The sequence below is a fragment of the Molossus molossus genome, unplaced genomic scaffold (assembly GCF_014108415.1).
Source record: "Molossus molossus isolate mMolMol1 unplaced genomic scaffold, mMolMol1.p scaffold_m16_p_4, whole genome shotgun sequence".
NCBI lineage: Eukaryota > Metazoa > Chordata > Mammalia > Chiroptera > Molossidae > Molossus > Molossus molossus.
In genome coordinates this window covers 113,130,485-113,152,768 of record NW_023425377.1, presented here as the reverse complement: position 1 = coordinate 113,152,768, position 22,284 = coordinate 113,130,485, and the positions used below count along the sequence as shown (strand labels likewise).

The window sequence follows — 22,284 nt, the reverse complement described above, 5'->3', positions numbered from 1 at the left end:
TATGCCCCAAATTCATTCATCCATCCATCCATCTATCCATCCATCCATCCGGCAAACATCTGCACAGGGACTTCCCATATGCCTGGTGTACAGCCATGACAATATTATGCTGATCTTAAGAAACCACTGGTTTGCCCGGTTGGTGTGGCTCAGTGGTTGAGCATCGACCCATGCACCAAGAGGTCGCCGGTTAGATTCCTGGTCAGGGCACATGCCCAGGTCGTGGGCCCAATCACCAGTGGGGGTCATGCAAGAGGCAGCCAATCGATGTTCTCTATCATCCATGTTTCTGTCTCTCTCCCTCTCCCTTCCTTTCTCTCTAAAATCAATAAAGAAAAAAAAAGTAAAAAAAAGAAAGAACCCACTGGTTTACTGGAAAATCACTAGTCTGGGAAATAACATATGAGAGATTACACTATGATTCTGTTCTAATGAGAATTCTTAAAAATGATACCATTCTAAGCCTTTCATTCTTTAACTATTATTAAAACAGCTGCACTATTATTTTCTACTCCGTGCTACTATTTATTTACATTTTACTTTGAAAAGACTCTCAGTACCATTTGTCTAAAATGTCACTCTCGTCCCTTCCTGGTGTGCCTCCCATCCTCCCTCTTCTTTCCTCTCAGAACACTGCATTCCACCTGTAACTCTCCTCCCTGTTCACTGAACCGTGGCTAATTGCTCTCTGGGGTTCTCTCTCAGCATCTCTCATTCTATCTCTTTCTCCCCCCTTTCCTCCCTCTTTTTGATTTCTTTCAGCCTCCTTTGGGGGGAGGTGAGCCTTTCATTTTTCCTTAGACTATCAAATTACACCGTATGATGGAAATCATAGTACCTACTCATTAGAGCCCTTTCAAATGAGAAAGGCCTTACTGTGTCTGAGTGATTATGGCATCTTGAGTTACAAACTCTAATAACTCTAAGTAATTACCCCTCATATGCTGCGCACGCTCAGCTTCTCTTCTCAAGACCCTAGGTGACTGGCGTAAGTAGAAAGGATGCCCAGACTTCATCGTTACGGCCTCCCCTGAAAGGTTTCATGTGGGAGGCATCACAACAGGCCTGTCCGCAAGCTAACGGATTCACCCTCGTCCTGCCCAGCCATGGACAGCTTCCTTCCAACCTGAACAGGCTCTCAGAATTACCGAAATGACAAAATACTAATACAGGCTCCATAAAAACATTAAGTTTGGTGACCAAAGTGCTACTTTTCAACTAGAGAGGTAGAGCTGTTTCTGAATAAATCTAAGATAATAAAAGCCACAAAAATAACAAGTGATAAGATATTTGTGTAATGAATGGCCTGATTTATGCAAAGTCACTGCGCAGTTTCCAGGGTCAGCTGGTCATTTCTGCTCTACCCTTCTCTCTTTCCACCCTCTCAAAAAATGCCAAGATGAAAAAAGACACAGACTAAGGGCAGAGCTGGCTTGTCACTGGTTCAATAGGCAATGAAAACATCCCTGTCCGGCTTCAGCTCCCTGCAGCTAACACAGACGAGAATGATGCAGGATGAGCCACAGCGAGTTCAGTGCCTCACGGCTGGGATATAGCCCAGGAAGGCAATCGACTCAGCGTTGGTGAGTAAATGCTTTTGAAAAGCGCTTTCAAGATTCCCTGTGAATCGGAGAGTAGAAAGGCTTTCTAACTATGATTCACAACCAAGAGACCATTTATAAAAAAGGATACACTCTTGTATACAAAACCCCCATACTTCTACAGGGCAAAAGCACCATTAGTTAACTCAAAAGACAAACTAAGAAAAAAAAGGTGCAGTTCAGACCACAGGCAAGGGCTCACGTCCCTAATATATAAACAGCTCCTAAATGTTGGTAAGAAAAAGAGCAGCCAATAAAAAGTGGGCAAAGAACAATACCAGGCAGTTTACAGAAGAAACAGATGGCTGGTAAACACATGAAAAATGCCCAACATCACTTATGAAAGAAACGTAAATGAACAATAAACTGAGATCCCGTTTTCACATATCAGAGCAACAAGAACCCGAAGTTTGATAACGCGTTCTCTTGAACACGGCTGGGAAAACAGGCCCTCCTCACGTACTGCTGTGTCGGTGTAACTTGCTAAAACCCCGAAGGAGGGTGAGCTGGTAATTATCTATCACAATTCCACATGCATGTACCCAATGGTCCTGCAATTCCACTTCTTGATATTTATTCTGCAGACATGTTTCACTTGGCTAAAGGACATGCACAAGGTTATTTATTGCAGCATCAATTTTATAGTAAATATATGATATAGTGTCTATACCTTTTACACTTATAGTAAATGTATACCATAAGGTTTATTAATAAGGAAGTGGTTAAATATATAGCATTGCCATATAATGGGATGATAGCGGCTGTAAAAAAGAAAAAGAATGATGACATGCTGTGCCCTGATATAGGAGGGTACACTGCCCACGGAAAAAGAGGGTGGTGCAGAAAAACCTTTCTGTACAAAGGGTTGGGGGAAGGCTGGGATAACGCCATATCCTGGTGTTCGCTTGTATATGCAGAAAAGGACCTGAGGAAGATACACAAAGAAAGAATCCAGTGGTTACCAAGGCTGAGTAACAGGGCTGAGAAATTTTCCACTGTGTGAATCTTTGAACCATATAAATGCATTATTATGGAAAACACTTAAATTTTCAGAAGTGTATTCGTGCCTATTGCAAAGGCGTTGTTTGCTGAGATCATTCACTTTAAGAATTTAGGGGAGGCTTGAGGGAGAGCCGCCCGGGGTCATCTCTTGTAGTCTCTTCTTTCATAAAGTTTCCCAGATGTAAACTATGAACCCTACACATTCTCACAACCCCACTTCGTACTACCTTAAAAAAAAAATGGTGTTATTTAAGTACATCCATAAATCCAAATATAAACTTCTTACGCGCAAAGCTCATTTACAAGTAGAAAACCAAACTATAAAACCAATAAAAGTCTGAAGAGCCCTCATTAACTTATTGTGAATGATGAGGTTTTGAGGATATAAACTGTTACCTGCACAGGAACAGGGCACAGGTTCTCTGGATTTCAGCTCATGCATCATCACCTTTCCATATGCAATGCGGTGACTCGAATTTTCCTCTATTCAAATTCAGAAAACCTTGTGTAGTGTGTTGTGAAATTAAGGGACCTTTCTTTGGCCAAATGTATCTATTGTGTATTCAAGTTTCTCTAAATGGGGAGCCATCAGTTCTAACTACAAGGGATAATCTGAGCACTAACACCAGGGGTCAGCCATACAGAGGTCATGCCAATAACCCAGAATAACTTGCATTAAGATTTTATTTTCATATTATTAACATAATAAAAATGAAATATCACATTTAAATATAATGGAGGACTCGGCTGAGCGTGTACACAGCCTCCAGCAGTTAGAGAGACTAGCCCACAGAACACGGCTGGACCTAGTTAATATATCTGAGGAGGTGCTGCTCTTCACTGTCCCAGATGAAGACCCTGCCTTGAGTCTCTGAGGGGGTCGCACTCGGACCCCTGAGTCTTCCTTCACTTTGGGTTCCCCTTTGGTGTCACTGCCCACAGCTGGGGAGCAACCTGGCCCCACTCCTGTGCTCACTCCGGGCTATCAAACCCCAGCCTGGGGCAGTCTCAAATCACCTATGGCTTAGGATGAGGGGGTAGACAGTCCATAATGATATAATCCCCATACAGCACAAACAACAATTCTCCATAGAGGGCACAGCCAAGTCAATCTGCGTTTCAAAGCCTCTCTCATTAAGTCGGAACAAAAACCAAGAAACTAATTTCAGTCTTAAACATCTGTGCAGATTCTTGCTGAACCCAGTCTCTCAAACACAGGGATGATGTCATATATTTCTGCATCTTCAGTAAAAAGAAAAACGTGGCAAGCACTTCATATCTGTTTGATGGATGAATGAGTGAGTGAATGGACGAATAAATAAATGAGTGATGAAAATAGAGAAAAGGCAAAAAAAGAGAGAGCGAGCTCATCCAACAACCGCATGCTGGTGGACCCCACCTGAGACATCAGCTGGCCTCCCTTTCATCTCCAACCCTCTCTTCGACTACCCAGCGGCCCTGCAGAAGCAGCATTACCCTTTTCTAATTAAAATCTTTGTCCACGTGTAATGTTCTCTAAACAACCAGAGTCTATTATAAAAATGTAAGGGTTTCTCATGTGCATTTATTTTGTAAAGTATTTGCAGGTGCAGTACAGGGCATCATTGTGTGCTAGCTGGCCTGCCGCCGAGGCTAAAGCTAAAAACGATTATTGATGTATTGTGGTAAACACTCTCCCATCAAAAGTGTACAATGATTATAAAGGTCACTGGCTACAGACTTCAGGAACATTCTTTTGATACCATGTTCAATAACAGTCAGGAATGTTGGCCGCCATCCAATATAAGGGGAAAGGAAACAATTCTCTCAAGTTCAAACAGTTTCTGAGTTACGTGAAGATATATATATATATATGTTTTACATGGTAGAAAAGTAAAAGTTCTGCCAAACTTTCAATTAATTTGTTAGCCATTTTAGAGATGGTGAAAATCGATTTCCTTTTGAGGAAATGCAGCATATTTAAAAGGAAGCATTCAGTGCCATTCTGAGGTCCATGTCAGATCTCTCCAGCATTGCTTTGTTCCCGTTAGTATTCTTAATTCTTACTCTTTCTCTTCTGGCTTTCCCTATATCACACAGTCCTTCCTCTCTCTCCCTCTCTCTCTCTCTCTCTCTCTCTCTCTCTCTCTCTCTCTCTCTCTCAACACTTCAGGTTTCACAGGGTAATTCAGTGAAACGTCACTGGATTTCAGAATGGGAAGTGCTCCTAAAAGTAATGATGGTCAAGGTGTACATTAGCTCTTTTGTTTCTTTTAAGATGTTAGTGATATGCATGATTTGAACAAATCCCCGCGGTTTTAGTGAGACTCAGCGGATGCTAGGAGATTCTGATGTGAAAATGAGACTGTCTTCAACCCCATTCCCCAAGTTCAATGCGTCCGTCACGACAGCACAGAGCCCAGTGGAGGCACTCAGGGAGTGATGACTTCAGTTCCACAGAACTCTCCTTCCTCCTGGTTTTCAAAATTAAAAAAGAGTAATAATGATGATGCAACAGGGTTTTCTCTTTGATCACGTTCCTTTGTTTAAAAGAAAAAAAACAAAACTCTTTGGAGTAATTATTTCATTTGAATCTGAGCAAGCACTGTTTTGGAGGGATAGCACCACTGACCTGCCCATCAGTGTTAGTGAGTGGCGAGGATTATGTCTTATTAGAATCACTAATTATTATGAGATGTCTCATTGCCAAAATCCAGAAATTTGCTTTTGAATAACTCATTAAAAAAAAAAAAAAGGCCCTTGGAACCACCAAAATGATTGACTCACAAAAGGGCCAGTTTGCAAGCTGGTGTCTGATTCATGGAGCGAACACTTGGTCTAAGACCCTATGCGACCCCACAGTGAGACGAAACCACACATCTGTGAGTCCTTCGGTGTGTCCGGATTCATTCCTCCCTCTCTCTTAGTGATCACGAGCATCCTGAGCAGCAGTTCCTTTTCTCACCTGATTCCTATATGCAAAAACTGAAATTGGTAGAACTGGGACTCCAAGCCAGGCCTTCTTACTCCAAATCTTCTCTTTGCATTACACCATGAAATGCAAAATGTTTCTTAACTGGTGTTCTGGACCTCAAAGCTGAGCCAGTCAGAAGCATGGCTACTTTGATCAAATCATGGAAACCATCCTCCCATACCAATGGAGCCCGAGGACCACAGGTTGACCCTTCCTATTCCTCATCTCTAACTCCTCAAAGTAATGGCCATGACTTACTGAGCTTTTGCTAGATTTCGATTTCTGTTCTCCACACTCTCCATTCATAAATGTAATATACAGGCACTACTTTTACCCTCATGTAAAGAGCAGGACACTGAAGCAGGGAAATGCAACTTGCCCCAGAAGGGGATTTAACTCAAGTGCATAGCTAGTCTACATCTCTTAACAGTGTGTGTGCACTGCATGAAGGTACCTGGACGGGAGGGATGGATGGTGCTGAATCCAGCCCCGGCTCTGTCTGAGGGCCGTGCCTTCCTAGTTGCAGAGCTCATAAGGGACATCTTTGTCTAAGTGCACAATGCCTTGTGTAGGACCTGCTCAGGTAGCACCCCAAAGCCATGCTCTTAACTGCGAATCCACACTCTTAAACACTAGGCTGCTGTCCCTAGAGGTAGTACCAGTTGGAAATACAAACTCAGAAGAGTATTGATGAGGATATGAATAATGTATACTATGAAATGGGTTCTAAGTTACTAAAGGGAAATGGGACTTAGACGTATGGGGTAGATTAGACCACAATCTTCTCCAGCTGACTTCCAGGATAGCAAGTCTCCAGGGACAGTTGTCCTTGTCAGACACCTGTCATCGGTCTTGTTTAGAAAGGAAACCATATCCTTTCACAGTTGCAAATATATTCAAATATGCAAATGCATCCTGCCTTAATAGCTACCTACTAATGGAAGATGTTTTAAAATTCAAAAAGACAAAAAGACTTTTGGGAAATCAGGACCCCTTTCCCCATTAGGACATTGTTATTGTTAATTTGTGCGTGTTCTCCAATTTCTACATGAAACACTGCTCAGTTCTCATCTCACCTCATTAAGTGTTCATTTAATTAACTGAAATGAAATCTGGTTAAATCATTAAAACTGGTTTCGATATAGAACTCAAGTCTTTCCAGAGCTGTTTATACCAAGGCCCCTAGATTCCCTCACTATTATTCAGGTTTTCTGTGCAAAGTGTGATTATTTGAATCAGTAACACTTTGGGGCTAATTTCAAAGATGTTGGATGAATATCAGAGAATTACCATTAGTACTGACACAATCCAACCAACAGCATATATTTGTAAATTATAACAAAATTCTTCATGGTAACACATACATTACAATTGCCAGTGTAAATAATAGCTTGTGACTATTTCTGTAGGGCATGGACTCCCCAATTCGCTCCGGTCCATCACTCCTGATTGTCTCCCTGACATTGGGGCTGAGTGTCAGTTTCCATTTATCACCTTGTACTCTAAAAAACTCATCATTGTTCATAGTAATGAAACATGCCTATCTCCATAACCATGAACTACATCTCTATCAAAGCTGGAAAACAAAAGACAGACTGAGAGGACTACATATTCCAATATTTAGGAAAATATATTTCTTTGTGTAAGAAAGAGTATTCCTCGGTGTTGAACATTTTAAAAACTTGACCTTTAATTTTTTGAGGTGACACCATATTGTTTTCCATAGTGGCTGCATCAGTCTGCATTCCCACCAGCAGTGTACTAGAGTCCCCTTTTCTCCACACCCTCGCCAACACTTGTTGTTTGATGATTTGTTGATGGCAGCCATTCTGACAGGTGTGAGGTGATACCTCATTGTTGTTTTGATTTGCATCTCTCTGATGATTAGTGATGTTGAGCATTTCTTCATATGTTTCTTAGCCATTTGTATGTCCTGTTTGGAGAGGTGTCTATTTAGTTCCTCTGCCCATTTTTTAATTGGATTCTTTGTCTTCCTTTTGTGGAGTTGTATGAGCACTCTATATGTATTGGAAATTAACCCCTTATCTGATATGTCATTGGCAATTATGCTCTCCCATACAGTGGGTAGCCTTTCCTTTTTGATGATTGTATCTTTCGCTGTGCAGAAGCTTTTGAGTTTGATGTAGTCCCATGTGTTCATTTTCTCCTTTGTTTCTATTGCCTTAGGTGATGTGTCAGTAAAAATTCTGCTGCGTATGATGTCTGAGATTTTGTTGCCCACAGGCTCCTCTAGGATTTTTATGGATTCATGAGTTACATTTAAGTCTTTTATCCATTTTGAGTTTATTTTGGTGTAGGGTGTAAGTTGATGGTCTAGTTTCATTTTTCTGCAAGTAGCTGTCCAATTTTCCCAGCACCATTTATTAAAGAGGCTGTCCTTACTCCACTGTATGCTCTTGCCACCTTTGTCAAATATTAATTGAGCATATTGCCTTGGGTCCATTTCTGGGTTCTCTATTCTGTTCCACTGGTCTATATGCCTGTTCTTGTGCCAGTACCAGGCTGTTTTGATTATAGTGGCTTTGTAGTATAACCTGAAATCTGGTATTGTGATCCCTCCAACTTTGTTCTTCCTTTTCAAGACCGCTGTGGCTATTCGAGGCCTTTTTTGGTTCCATATGAACTTTTGAAGTAATTGTTCTAATTCTGTGAAGTATGCCGTTGGTATTTTGATGGGGATGGTGTCACCTCAAAAAATTAAAAATTGATCTTCCATTTGACCCAGTGATCCCACTTCTAGGAATATACCCTAAGAAGCATAAAACACCAATAAGAAAGAATATATGTACCCGCATCTTTGTAGCAGCACTATTTACAATCGCTAAGATCTGGAAACAGCCCAAGTGCCCATCAGTAGATGAATGGATAAGAAAGCTGTGGTACATGTACACAATGGAGTACTACGCAGCGGTAAGAAAGAAAGATCTCTTATCCTTTGAGACTACATGGAGGGACCTTGAAAGTATCATCCTAAGTGAAACAAGCCAAACAGAGAAAGACAAATTTCATATGATCTCACTGATTTGTGGAATACAATGAACATAACAGTTTGAGGAATGGGGTAGTCCCAGAGACGCGGAAGCGGGGTACAGACTGACAAAACCCTAAGGAGTGGGGAGGAGGGGGAGGGATGAACCACAGAACTTATACGCATGTATGCATGAACAGTGGACATGGACAACAATCTGGGGAAGGGGCAGGGAGGGGAGGGGGGGGGAATCAGTGGGGTAAAAAAGGAGAATCATCCGTAACAAAAATTAATCAATAAAAAATAAATTAAAAAAACAAAACAAAACTTGACCTTTACACTATGGGCAATATCCCTTTTCCCTCCATCCCCTCCTTCCTCGCTCCCCTTCAAAAATAATTATTTGGGTTTAAAATGCCAGGAGTTATTAAATATCCAGGTACTAATCCCTCCTTCATTTAGCTGGTGTCAGGACCAGACTTGCCCAGAAAAACAAGAGTCTTTCTGCGAGATATTTTTTTTAGATCCTTCAAGGGTCTTTTAGGACTAAGTCTGATACTTCTTTAATGGCTGGATCTTCACTGTCCCTGTTAATTCCAGCCAACAACCCTACAGCTTTACACTAAACAACATGAAATGCTTATTACGTGCATTGACACGCTCATTTCCATAAACCCAGATTCTTCCTGACTGTACCTAGGCAACCCGGACAAAAGCCTCCCCCGCCATCCCCGCCCCAGAACTGTTAGGCGGGCTTTCTCTCCGCTCCCTACTTTGTGCCAGAAACACAGTACACGGAATCCAAAGGTACATGAAGTCTCAAGGTACATGGAATCGTTTAACTGTGCGTGTGACAGAAGAATAATGCATTATTCTACTTCCAAAGAAATAAGGAACAGTCAGTCTTCCTAGATTTAAGAAACAAATGGCCTGACAAGGTACCATCCCGGTTACTAAACCAAGTGGTTTTCTTTTCTTTTCCTTTCCCTTCTCTTCTTTTTCCATTTCTTCTTTCTTCCTTTCCCCTCCCCTCAGTTCTTCCCTTTCCTTCCTTCTTTTAACGACTACTTGCTCCTTGTGGACAAGGCTGTTTTGTTTAAACATTATTTTGACTTAGTCCTCGCTGCCACCAGGCTGATGTCTGCCCAGTACCTTTCTGACACTGCCACGGCAGCCGAACTGATGTTGAGTAGACAGACGATACTTTGTTGCATAGTGGACTTCACTGGAAACACAGCATCCAGATAACATGTTAAACCCGACTGAGGCTCTTGGCTGTCCCAGGACTTCAGTATCTCATTTGACACGCACAAATAAACATGCGAGGTGGGGAGGGGAAACCATCTCCATTTTCAGATTAAAAACTTTCAAGGAGCCCTGGCCGGTTTGGCTCAGCGGTTGGAGCATCGGCCTGCGGTACAGAGAGACCCGGGTTCGGTTTCCGCTAAGGGCACGTATCTTGGTTGCAGTTGGTCCCCGGCCCTGGTTGGTCGTGCGGGTGGCAGCCACTCGATGTGTCCCTTCACATCGATGTTTCTCTCTCTCTCCCTTCCTCTCTCTCCCTCCCACTCTATCTGAACAAAAAATGGAAAAATGTCCTCAGGTGAGGATAAAAAAAAAAACTCTCAAAGTTCAGCACCATGGTCACACATTTAGGAGACAACATTGCTGGGTCCCCTTCCACTCCAGAGAGCCCTTTAAGATAGCAACCACCAAAAATGTTCCAACTCCTTCGCGGCAAAGAGAATGCACAATGACAGATAAATACAGGATTTCTTTTTATCGAACTCTTTCTATCTCAATCTAAACAGAGAACAACGGATATTCTCTTTGACATTTACACTGTTTTATTGGAAGGACATTTCCAAGGCCCTTTCAAAAATGATTGTCCACATTGACTATGCTTTTTAAAGATACTCTCTCCCATTCTGCGAAAGCACTGTGGATCCTATGAGACAAAGATCTAGCTAATGAGTAACAGCAAGGGAAAAAGTACTCAGGACTTTATAAAATCCTTGTACTCATCTAAACCTTAAAAAAGTGGGTTATAAGCACAGCAGAAACAGAACACGACAGAAATCTGTAGGTGGCCTTTAAAAGCACACATCCTGCCTGGCTGGTGTGCCTCAGTGGTTGAGCGTCGGCCCCTGCACCAAGAGGTTGCTGGTTTGATTCCCGGTCAGGGCACATGCCCAGGTTGTGGGCCCGGTCCCCAGTGGGGGGCATGCAGGAGGCGGCCAGTCGATGTTCTCTCTCATAAATGTTTCTCTCTCTCTCTCCTGCTCCCTTCCTCTCTCTCTAAAATCAATAAAGAAAATTGTTTAAAAAATAAAAAATAAATAAAAGCGCACATGCTGACACTTAGTACAGCTGTAACATCCCACTGTACACAGTTCCTGTGACAAACTGAAATGTCCACAGAAAGCAAAAGAGGAAGAGGTGTCCTCTGCTAGCCAAAGTTTTCACTGGCACAAAGTTTTATTGGCAGGGAGAGAATCATAACTCACTATAAATTTTTCTATGAAGGGTACAACTTAGTGTGAAAAAGTCACAGCCCTGACCGGTTTGGCTCAGCGGTTAGAGCATCGGCCTGCAGTCCAGAGAGACCCGGGTTCGGTTCCCGCTAAGGGCATGTACCTCGGTTGCAGTTTGTCCCCGGCCCTGGTTGGTCGTGCGGGTGGCAGCCACTCGATGTATCTCTTTCACGTCGATGTTTCTCTCTCTCTCTTCCTCTCTCTCCCTCCTACTCTGTCTGAACGAAAAATGGAAAAATGTCCTCGAGTGAGGATAAAAAAGACACAGAGTGCTGGCTGGTCAAACACACTATAAAAGTGGAATCATATAGCCAAGGCGAGCAGGGCTCTGGGGGAAAAAAGCCCACAAATTTATGAATCTTTTCAAAAACAAAACTACATGATGCAGACTCCATGGAATTGGCCATGAAGACGGGGGTTGCCAGAAGAGGGGAAAACTAGCTTTTATGGGGAGAAAGTAAGGGGGAAGGGGACAGTGGGCTCAGATAAACAGGTGACAGCAGATAAATGGTTCAAGCCGGAGGGCATAAGGCACCCTCTTCCTCAAGATCACCGGTTACTCAGACAGGGCCCCGTCTCACAGACGAGAGGTGGTCCAGTGGTGAAATGGAGAAGGGAAGACGGGCTGCCGTTCTCATCCTGAGGATTCGCGTCCTGAGAGTTGTCTAGGAAGCAGGGTGTGTGGTCTGTATTGATTAGTCAAGCCATCCAATCAGAAATGCACACCGATTAGGCTGAGAGCTGAATTTTAGACTGCAAAAGGGAAATGCCAACTCATTGTTCTGTATTCAGACCCCAATTTTCTCTCCATTTGCCTGGAGAGAAGGAGAATTAACAAGGGGAGACAGAGTTACCTGCCAGAGCATGAGGGTCTCCAGGGCTCCCCGAGAGGGGCATCTGCCCAGCAGGGAGCAGCCAGGGCAACATCAGGCCTGAGGCTAGACCCTCCAGCGGCTCACTCCATGCCCTCTGCTCCCTGGCTCGCTGCATCCTCCCCACACGCGAACATGCATGCACACAGCACGCACCCGCATGTATGCACGCACACTCACACCTCTCGGATCTTCCCCACAATGAGAAGTGCAGGTAAAGGGCCCCACATCTGGGAAAGAAGCACTAACACGGTATTGTTGTATTCAAAGACAGCGACGTATTAAACACTATAGAGCAAACGGAACGTTTTTAACCAATGACATCACAACATGGGAGAAGGTTCAGCCTCGCTCTGCTTGTTCCCTTCATTTTCACACTCAAGACTGCATTTCTAAGACTGGGGTTCACTTTGCCTCGGTTTCCTTTAGCTTCCCAAAGAACGCATTCCAATTTCATCTTCCTTTCTTCTTTGTATCTTGCTTTTTATCCTTCCCCTTCTATATCCAGTCAAAACTAAGTACAAATCCAAGCTCTGCCTGCTACACCAGCATGGTCCCTTCAAGTTAGACTCAACTTCTCCAACCACCCAGTCTCCTCATTAAAACAGAGGGAGCACTGTCTGACCTATGGGGTGTTAAACAAATCTAATTGCTGATATACGAAGTTCTCAGCACAATGCCTGAACTACAGAAGGATTTCAGCAAAGGTTAGCGTCTTTGCCTGTACACGGTCTGTGCTAATTGTAAAATTAATAAAAAACATATAATCAAGCATTTATAAAATAATACGATCACAACAAAGATGACTTTTTGAAATTTAGCTTTAGACCCCATGGATTTGAATATTTATTACAAAGACGCTTTCAGAAATAATGTATTTTACATTATTCACTATAGTAATAGATACGTAAATATGATAAAATGCCAATGGAGTGAAAGAGTAAATGAATCAATGCTTACTTCTTTTCATGCTTTAATTAAAGAGTCCAAATGTAAATTTATTAAGCCCTGCTTATTTTTATTAGACTACCTTGGTTCCTAGGCTAACATACGATTTTTAAAATTCATTTGTACTACTAATATGTAGTTTTCCTTAGTAAGAAGTATTAAACACAATAAAAAACACACACACAACAAAATGGATAAATACGTTTCACTTCTTTGTGCTTAGAGTGTAAACAGAGCTCAAACACTCAATGTTCTACTTGACCTTCCCTCGGGCAAATACTTGCCCAGCAAGTCTTAGAATACAGGAGCTGAAAGGGTAGGGGTGCATTTCACAGACTTCACCTCATGGGCTTTGTGCAGCTTGGACCCAAACAAAAGACAGAAGACCCGATTCATCCAAATGAAAATGTCAAATCCAGATCTCCCATGGACAGTTAGAAGAAGAACCTTAGGGGATCCCATTGATAGGAAACCTAGCTCGCTGAAGGGATGCAGAAATCAAAGCTGTGAGATGCCCTTTGCACCACACCAGAAGCCAGTGGACAATTTCAGAACACCTTGGAAAATGGCTGGCCTACCCTCTGGGCTTTCTAGAACACACATCTAATGGGAAAAACAACAACAAATGGGGAAAATGGCTTGATGCCTTCTTCATGGCTCTCGGGTTTAACTACAGTGGTTCCCCCTTATCTACAGGGGATAGTTCAAGACACCCAGTGGATGTCTAAAATCATGACCAGTACTGAACCCTATATATTCTGCTTTTCCTATACATACCCATGATGACGTTAAAATTATATATTAGGCACAGTAGGAGATTAGCAACAACAGCTAATAATAAATAGAACAATTATAACAATATACTGTGATAAAAATTATGCGAATGTCTTTGGGGCCATTAAGTACAGTAAGGGTTACTTGAACACAAGCACTGTGATACCAGACAGCTGATGTGATCGTTGCAACAGTTGGAAGTGACTTTCAGACGAGGAGCACAGACAGCATGGGTCTGCTGGACAGAGGGATGATTCACATCTCAGGCAGGATAAAGAGGGATAACGCGAGACTTCATCACCCTCCTCAGAGTGGTGCGCAATGTAAAACTTATAAACTATTTATTTCTGAAAATTTCCATTTAATATTTTTTACTGCGGTTGACCATGGGTAGCTAAAACCATGGAAAACAAAACTGCAAATAAGGGGGGGGGGGCACTACTGTACTAGAACCAGTGTTTCTAAATTACAAATTCCTGACTGACTAATTAACCGTCTATGGATAGCTGTATATCTATCTCTACCTCTATCTAAACCTGTATCTGTATCTACATATAAAGGGAGAAGGTGGCCCCACCCTGTCTTCTACCCCAGTCCCATTTGCCACCATCGGAGACAGTTATTTGTGCAAGAAGAGAGAGGGAGTAGAGAGAGAAAAGAGAGAAGAGGGAGGGAGGGAAGGAGAGGACAGAGGGTCCCTGACTTACAGTGGTTCGACTTATGATTTTTTGACTTTACAATGCTGAGAAAGTGATATGCATAATATATTACATAAAATATTCAACACTTTAATGTAAAATGGGCTTTGTGTTAGGTGATTTTGCCCAACTGCAGGCTAATGTTGAGTGCTCTGAGCGCATTTAATGTAGGCTGGACGACGATGGTCAGCAGGTTAAGTCTATTAAATGCATTTTCGACTTAGGATGTTTTCAATTTACGATGGATTTACTGGGATGTAACCCTTGTAAGTCGAGGAGCATCTGCACTGTGTTTACTGGCAGAGCTTTCAAAATGGGCGTATCCAGGAAGGGAAGGAGGGAGGGAGGAAAGGCAGGTATACAGAAACAATTCAAAGTCGCTGATGAAAAATCAGCCACTTCTCCAAAAAGCCTGAATATTTGACTTAACGTTTTAAGCTACCTAAATATCAGATAGACACTATTTGTTTAAAAACTCTCCCCATCCCCCTTCCTCTCTCTCTCAAATTAATAAACACATTTTTAAAACAATACCGTGTCTCTGTAAACTGCAGAACTCTGGAATGGCTCACACACTGGTGCAAATTGGTTAGAGCAGTGCCTCCTAACACCTACATGAGATCATCAGCAAGGGGAGGAAAATGATGGGGTATCATCTATGAATGGCTCTTTATCTTTCCTGTATTTTACATCACTTATCACCCAGAATCCTCACAATGATTGTTGAGAGGTTATTAAAGCATTATATTTATGAAATCAAACCCAGAAAGGAAGAAACCTCCCAAATCACATCTCGTGGTGACAGATGGGCTGGGGCTGGAATCCGGTTGTCTGCGTATTAAGGGAAGGACTGAAAAAGACCAGAGCCCCGTGAGGGGTGGAGAACACAGCTGTGTGAAGGGCGGTCCTGGTGGTTTTCCAATTTGTGTGGCACTGCGGGCACTCCGCTGGCCATGAGGCAGCAGGGAGGTCCCAGACCTCAAGGTGGCACCTGCCACAGTGGTGAGCATTACGAACTGCCTGGTCTCCAAGAACAAATTCCTAATTTGTGCACAACTACAAAACAGGCTTCTGTGCGCAGGCCTGGGAACCAACCCACAATCAGAGCCTGAAGTCTTCTTAAAGCGGGTCCTCTCTGTGCACGGTGACAGCAAAGCAGAAAGTATATGCCGTGTCCCTAGAACAGAAAGTTGGCCTCAACCCCTCCAAACTCTAACAGGAGGCTTGCAGTAAATTTTCTCTTCCCTACTTTTTTTGAGACTAGTTTATGATCACCCAGAGATGTCAAAAGCCATCTCAAATCCTCCACAAATAATATGCGTTCATTCTGACAGCTTCTTTAGAGACTAAGATAAAGTCTTGGGACAAACTGGGACGAGTGACTCTGAAAATGGAAATTACAAGCCATTCCCACTCATTTATAAGAATGCAAAAATCTTAAAGAAAGTATTAGCACCTGATATTAATAAACATAAAGCCAATACTATAGCCCAGCCAAGTGGATTGTTTTATATGCGCAAGTTTGCTTAAACACTTGGAAAATCATTTAATATAAGCCACCAGACTAACAGAAAAAAAAGGAATATCATACAATTTCTTCGACAGACATAAAAAGCATTTGAAGAAAATCAGTATCCACATATAATTTAAAATAGTAACTCCCTTAAAATAGAAAAAAAAAGTTATCTCAAAAATCACAATAGTTGATGAACAAATGCTGAAAATCCTTCTTTTGAGACCCGGAAAGGGACAAGAATGTGTAAAATCAACACATCTATTTAACACTGTACAATTTACCTGTGCGAATAGGCAAACAAATTATAACTCATAACAATTAGAAAAGAATAAAACTGTCAATATCCTCAAGATGGTATGATTTTATATGTAGAAAATATCAAAGAATCTACAGATAAATTACTAGAATACATTTCATTAGTTAGCTATGTTCTGAATACAGGTCCATATTCAAAAAATAATCAGAAAATGAAATTTTAATAAGAATAAAAAATATGAAATATCTAACAATAAATCTAAGATGTGAAAGAGCTCTACACAGAAAACTATAAATTATATTAAGAGAAAATTTAAAAGATTTAAATAGATAGAGGCACATACCATGTTCATGGACCAAAAGACTCAATATTATAAAGATATCAATTATGCCCAAATTTATTTATAGACTTTGCTCTCAAACAAAATTCCAATAGTTCAAAAGTCTTTGTTGCTGCTATTGTTTTGTTTTGGGGGAACTTAATAAGCAGATTTGAAAATGTTGTGTAATCTAAAGGACAAAGAATGCCAAGAAACTCTTTAAAAACAAACAAGGTAAGAGGTTTTGTCTAATGAATATAAATTCTTATTATAAAACTATAGTATGGTATTAGTGCAAAAACATACTCTAATAGACAAAAAGAATAGACAGGGGATCAAAAACAAATTGACACACATTTGGGCACTTGATTTATGACCAACATAATCCTACAAAGTAGTGAGAATGGAATAGATTTATCAATAAATTATGCTGAGATAACTGGCTGTCCATAAAAGTGTTTTTTTTGTTTGTTTTTTTTTGTTTTTTTAAATAAAGCCTGGCCCCTATCTCACACAATATGCCAAAATTAATTCCCAGTGAATTGTAAATATGAATTTGGGGCTTAAAACTGAAAAGTTTCTATAAGATAATATAGAAGAATACCTTTATAACTTCAGAGTAGGAAAAGACTTATTGCACAGGACACAATAAAACACTAACCACAACGGAAATGAAATCAATAAAGGATTTGGACATTAAAATGAACCTCTGTTCATCCTAAAAATAATGCATAAGCAAGCAAAAGAACGAATATTTTGCCACACATATAATCAGCAATAAACTCCTATCCAAAGTATATTTAAAATATCTACAAATCAGTAAGGAAAAGACAAACAACCCCACTGAAAAGTGGGCAAGAGACTTGAACAACCATGTCACAAACTATTTCGAATTGCCGAGACACATGAAAAGGTGCTCAACCTCATCAGTCAGGATAAAGAAAATTAACTCCACAGTGTGCTATTACTACAAAATCCCCAGAATGGCTAAAATTACAAACACTGACAATGTTGGCAAGCATATAGAGCAAGGCAAATTCCCATATGCTGCTGGTGGGAGTATAATGGTACAAGTACTTTGGAAAACAGTTTGGTATTATCTGCTGAAGTTGATGATACACATGACCTGTAAGCTAGCATTCCCTTTCTGGGTTTAGACTTGCATGCCCACCTGCCCAACTGCTGTGGCTCAGTGGATTGAGCATCGTCCCATGGATTGAAAGGTCCCAGTTCGATTCCCGGTCAGGGCACATGCCCAGGTTGCAGGCTCGATCCCCAGTAGCGGGCATGCAGGAAGCTGCCAATCAATGTCTCTCTCACATCGATGTTTCTATTTCTCTCTCCCTTCCTCTATCTCTAAAATATCAATAAAAACCTATTTTTAAAAAAGAAAGAAATGCATGCCCACAGGCACCAAGAAACACATACAAGAATGATCACAGCCACCTCACCCACAGTGCCCCCAATCAGATCATCCAAAAATCCACCAACAACACAGTGGATAAGTAGGGATAAATGATCGAATCCAGTCATCCTTGCTCAAAAGGCACAGGTAAAACCAAAATATTGTGTTTAGGGATTTTTTTCTTGGGCTGAAAATATATAAATAAAGTCAAGGAAATGTTTACCCAAAAAATCACGATAGGTTTTTGTTTTGTTTTTTCACCTTTGGGGGAGGGCGAGTAGTGAGTGGGAGAGGGTTAGAGGGGGACTTCTGGGGCATTTGGCAATGTTCTATTGCTTATCCTGGTGTTGGTTTCAAGGTGTCTCTGTGATGAATCATTGTACTCTGCATCTTTATTGTGTAAACTTTTCTGTATGATTATGAAACCTCAGCTAAATGGAGTTAAATAATAAATCAGATGTATCTACAATAAAATATGTACATCATTGTGTCAGTACCTATGCGTACTGCCTGGAATCCAGAAAAGACTTAAATGGTCCTGAGATCTTCCAGAAAATCTCCAGCAATTGATACCCAAAGCTTGCTCTTCCCTCCACTCCTCACAGATTGGTCTTTTCTTTCTTCAGATGTCAACTCCAGTGTCACTTTTGCAGGATATCTTCCCTTGCCCCCACTCCCACCCACACCCGTGACTAGGTGACCAACATCATGGTCCTCTCCTTCTGATTTCGTGCTGGTCATTCTCAGTTAGGCCCCACCTCCCAGACACCTCCTTGGAGGCTAAATCACTAGGACACTCTAGGGACTGGATCACCAGGACACTCTGCCCAGCTGGCCGGCACGGTTCCACTGATGAGAGGTAGTGGCAGAAGCTGGAGGGCAGATGAGAAGTCGGCATGTCCTCCCCATTCCCTTTTTGCTGTGGTCTGTGTTTCTAGGGGTGGCTGCTTCTCCGGAGGTCCAAGCTCCTCCTGCCTGGCTCCAGCTCACACTGCCTCCAGCACCATCATTCCTGCCATCTAGGGTGGGGACAGTACCCCTCTGCCGTGCCTTTGGCACTGGTAACCCCACCTCTATGTTTCTAAGCTGTTCTTCCACTAAAGTCCCTTCACTTGAACTAGGCTGAATTCTGTTGTCTGCTGGGACTCTGCAGCGTGGCGATTTCTTTTTTTTTAGCAAGAGAGAAAAAGAAACGTCAATGTGAGAGAGACACATTGATTGGCTGCCTCCTGCACGACCCCGACTGGAGCTGGGAATCAAACCTGCAACCTAGGTACGTGCCCTTGACTGGGAATCGAACCCTGGAGTCTTCTTTGGTCCTCAGGCCTACAGTCTAACCGCTGAGACAAACTGGCAGGGCCAGAGTGGCGATTTTATGTCAATTTATTTGCATGATTATTTTATCAACATTTGTTTTCTCCCACTAGGCTGCTAGCCTAGTGACAATGGCGCTTCAAAAGTTGCCAACAAACATTTGTTAAATGATTTAGTGAGTTAATGAATGCATGCATGAATTCACATTAGAATCAGAATATACTCTACACAGTAACGAGGATTTCTAAATGTCCCTGCCACATTTGATGTGACATCAAGCTATCAGAAGAAGCTTTTTTTCTCTGTGGGCTAAAAATAGCCTTTGTTGGCAGGAATATTTTTACTTATGACAATAATTTCAATTATTCTAGTAGTAAGTGTAAAATCTATTTCTCAATTAAAAGATATAATTTTATTTGAAATAAGTCATCAATGATGAGATTCCAAGTGGACGGCGGTTAGTTATAGCTCTAAGGATCAGTAGAAATACAATAAAAATGGTAACTAGAAAAAGAAGACTCTGCATCTCTGAATATTTCAGAACCTATTGCAAATGACTCTAGAAAATAAATACTTAGTAGTTACACGGTGTGGGAGGGCTAACCGCAGGCAGAAAACATTCTTCGTTAATACAATAGACTATCAACTCCACATTGCTGGTTTAGACTTAAAGGACAATCTGGGTTGATCCCAATATTAGACATGAAAGTTACATATCAATGTGTGTAGTTAGACAACTTGTACAAAATGAACCGGAAAATTCTGATTCTAGGACACCCACCAGAATTTCCAGAGCGGGGTCTGCAGCTCTGCAGATTCCCCTCTCTTTTAGGGTAGAAAAAAAAGCAGAAAAATCAGATTACTTAGAGGCAATCTGAAGTACTAGCCAAGATCTGTCAAACCTGTATATACTATACAATGTGACACTTGAATTTTAATCTTGAGAAAACAAGTTTATAAATTATAATCACAACTAAATACATATTATATCAAGACTGTTTCCTTCTAAGGGCATTTAAAAAGCAACAATCTACCTAGCAAGCAAGCTCCTGAAAGGTAACTTATTCTGAAGTGGTCACAGGTCATCTCTTTTCTGCGGTTTCTTTCCTGGTTGAACCTCTTCTGTTTCTTGTGCTAACTTTTTTTTTTTTTCCAATTTAATTTACTTATCTTTATTGTTGAAAGTATCACAAATGTCCCCCCTTTGTCCCCCATTGACTCCCTTCACCCCGCTCCACCGCCCCCCCCCCCCAAGCCTTCACAGCACTATTGTCTGTGTCCATGGGTTATGAATATATGCATATAAATTCTTTGGTTAATCTCTTCATGCACCCCCCTTCCCTCTGAGATTCCTCAGTCTGTTTCATGCTTCTATCTACCTTCTACTAACTTTTTCATTGTAAAAAGTATCCAGTTGTTCATTCTAACCAACAGGGAGAGCAAAGGTCTACTTTCTCTAGTATGGTAGGAGTTCAAGATTACTGATAACCTATCACCAAGCAAACTTGTTAGTTAATAAAGGAAGGCTTTTCTAAAATGAAAGGACTTGGGATATGGTTCTGGTTTTATAATCCTGAGTGAAATGGCATGGTTTTAGTAATAGTTACAGTATTAACAGCACCTTGTGAGACCGTTCAGGAAGAAGTGACTGAGTGAAAATAGTTAAAATGCAGTTATACTGCTAATTTCTTTCACAAGCACATAACTTGCTTTGCAATGTATAATCCGGTACAACAAAAAATTCCTTTTCCCTTATTCATTCTCTTCGTCTTAACTACTATAGAAATGTTCACACCAGCTCCTTACTGATTGCTTCCCTGCAAACAAAAGAACATTTTATACCTGATCCTGCCAACACCACTAAAGAGAATGAAGTAAAAATGAACCGTCCTCCACCTCTCTTCCCATTTATAAAGCGATCTTGTGTTTTTAAAGGGGCGGGGGCCGGGAGGAAGTACCGCATTCGGTTCATAAAGGCCGGTACTCCCCCCACTCCAGACTCACTCTCTCCATGCCCATCAACATCACCCACTTAGGAGGCGCCCAGTACCCGCAGGGCCCATAGCCTGCCAGGGTCAGAAAAGAAGCATCTTTCACAGTCTGAAAATCACGACTCCCAATGCCTTCCCAGCACCGAAGTGCGGCGGGTGGCGCAGCCCCGGGGCGCGGGCGGCGTCTCGGAGCCCGCAGCCCAGGGCCGCACGGCGCCGCAGCGCTCCGGGCCCCCACCCGCCCACCGGGCCGGCCGCGTCCTCACCCGCTAGTCCGCCGCCGCCGCCTCCATCGCCCGCGTGCCCCTTCCTCCGCTGCAGGATGAAGTAGGGGTTGGCCCTCTCGGTGATCCACAGCGCGTTGGCCAGCAGCACCTCCTCGGGGTTCACCCACATGTTCCCGGGCGCCGCGGGCGGACGCACAATGGGCGGCGGGGCGGCTGCTGCACTCTCCGGCGCGCACGGGCGCGCACCCCGGCACACGCTCGCCCGCCCGCCCGCCCGCACCCAGGCGGAGCGCGACTTCAGCAGCGGGCGGCCCGCGGCGCGCCGGCCACTACAACGGCCCCGCGGGCGGCCGGGCAGGACGGCGAGGACGCGGGCGCTGCGAGCAGCATCCTCCCCGCGCGCCGCCGCCTCCCGGGGGCCCGCGGCCGCAGACGCCCAGGCCCGCCGCCTGCAGCCCTGCCGCGGCCCAGGGCGGCGGGAGGAGCGGGCGCGGGAGGGAGAGCTGTGGCTCAGTCCCGGGATCCGGCTCGGCGCTGAGCAGGGCTGCGGGCGGCGCGAGCTGCTTCGGCCGCCGGGCGTGGGCCGCGCTGGGCTGGGGCGCGGCTGCTCCCGCGGCGCCGCCCGAAGCTCCGGGCCGCCGGGGTCTGGAGCGGCTCAGAGCCCTCGAGTCCACGGCGCGTTAACACTCGGCGTCGGGGCCACTCGCACCCGCGGCCAAGCCCAGCCCCTCGTTGGAAGGCCGCTCCGGACACTGCGAATGAATGACGACAGCGCGGCTCACTTGGAGCGAGCCCGGGCGGCACCAGCTCCCTCGGGCGCGGCTCCTCCGCGGGCTCCGCGCGCCGCGCTTTGCCTTTGCAGCTGGCTTTGGAGGAACCTTCCGG

General features: G+C 43.2%; 1 protein-coding gene across 1 annotated transcript in view; it reads right to left on the bottom strand.

Moving 5' to 3' along the window:
• Positions 1–21,890, bottom strand: part of TBC1D9 (TBC1 domain family member 9) — a 95,872-nt gene extending 73,982 nt beyond the window's left edge. The window contains exon 1 of the mRNA XM_036240146.1: positions 21,439–21,890. Within this exon, the coding sequence (XP_036096039.1) occupies positions 21,439–21,568 (130 nt within the window). The 5' untranslated portion in view covers positions 21,569–21,890. The remainder of the gene's footprint in view (positions 1–21,438) is intronic.
• Between the last annotated feature and the right edge of the window lie 394 nt (positions 21,891–22,284).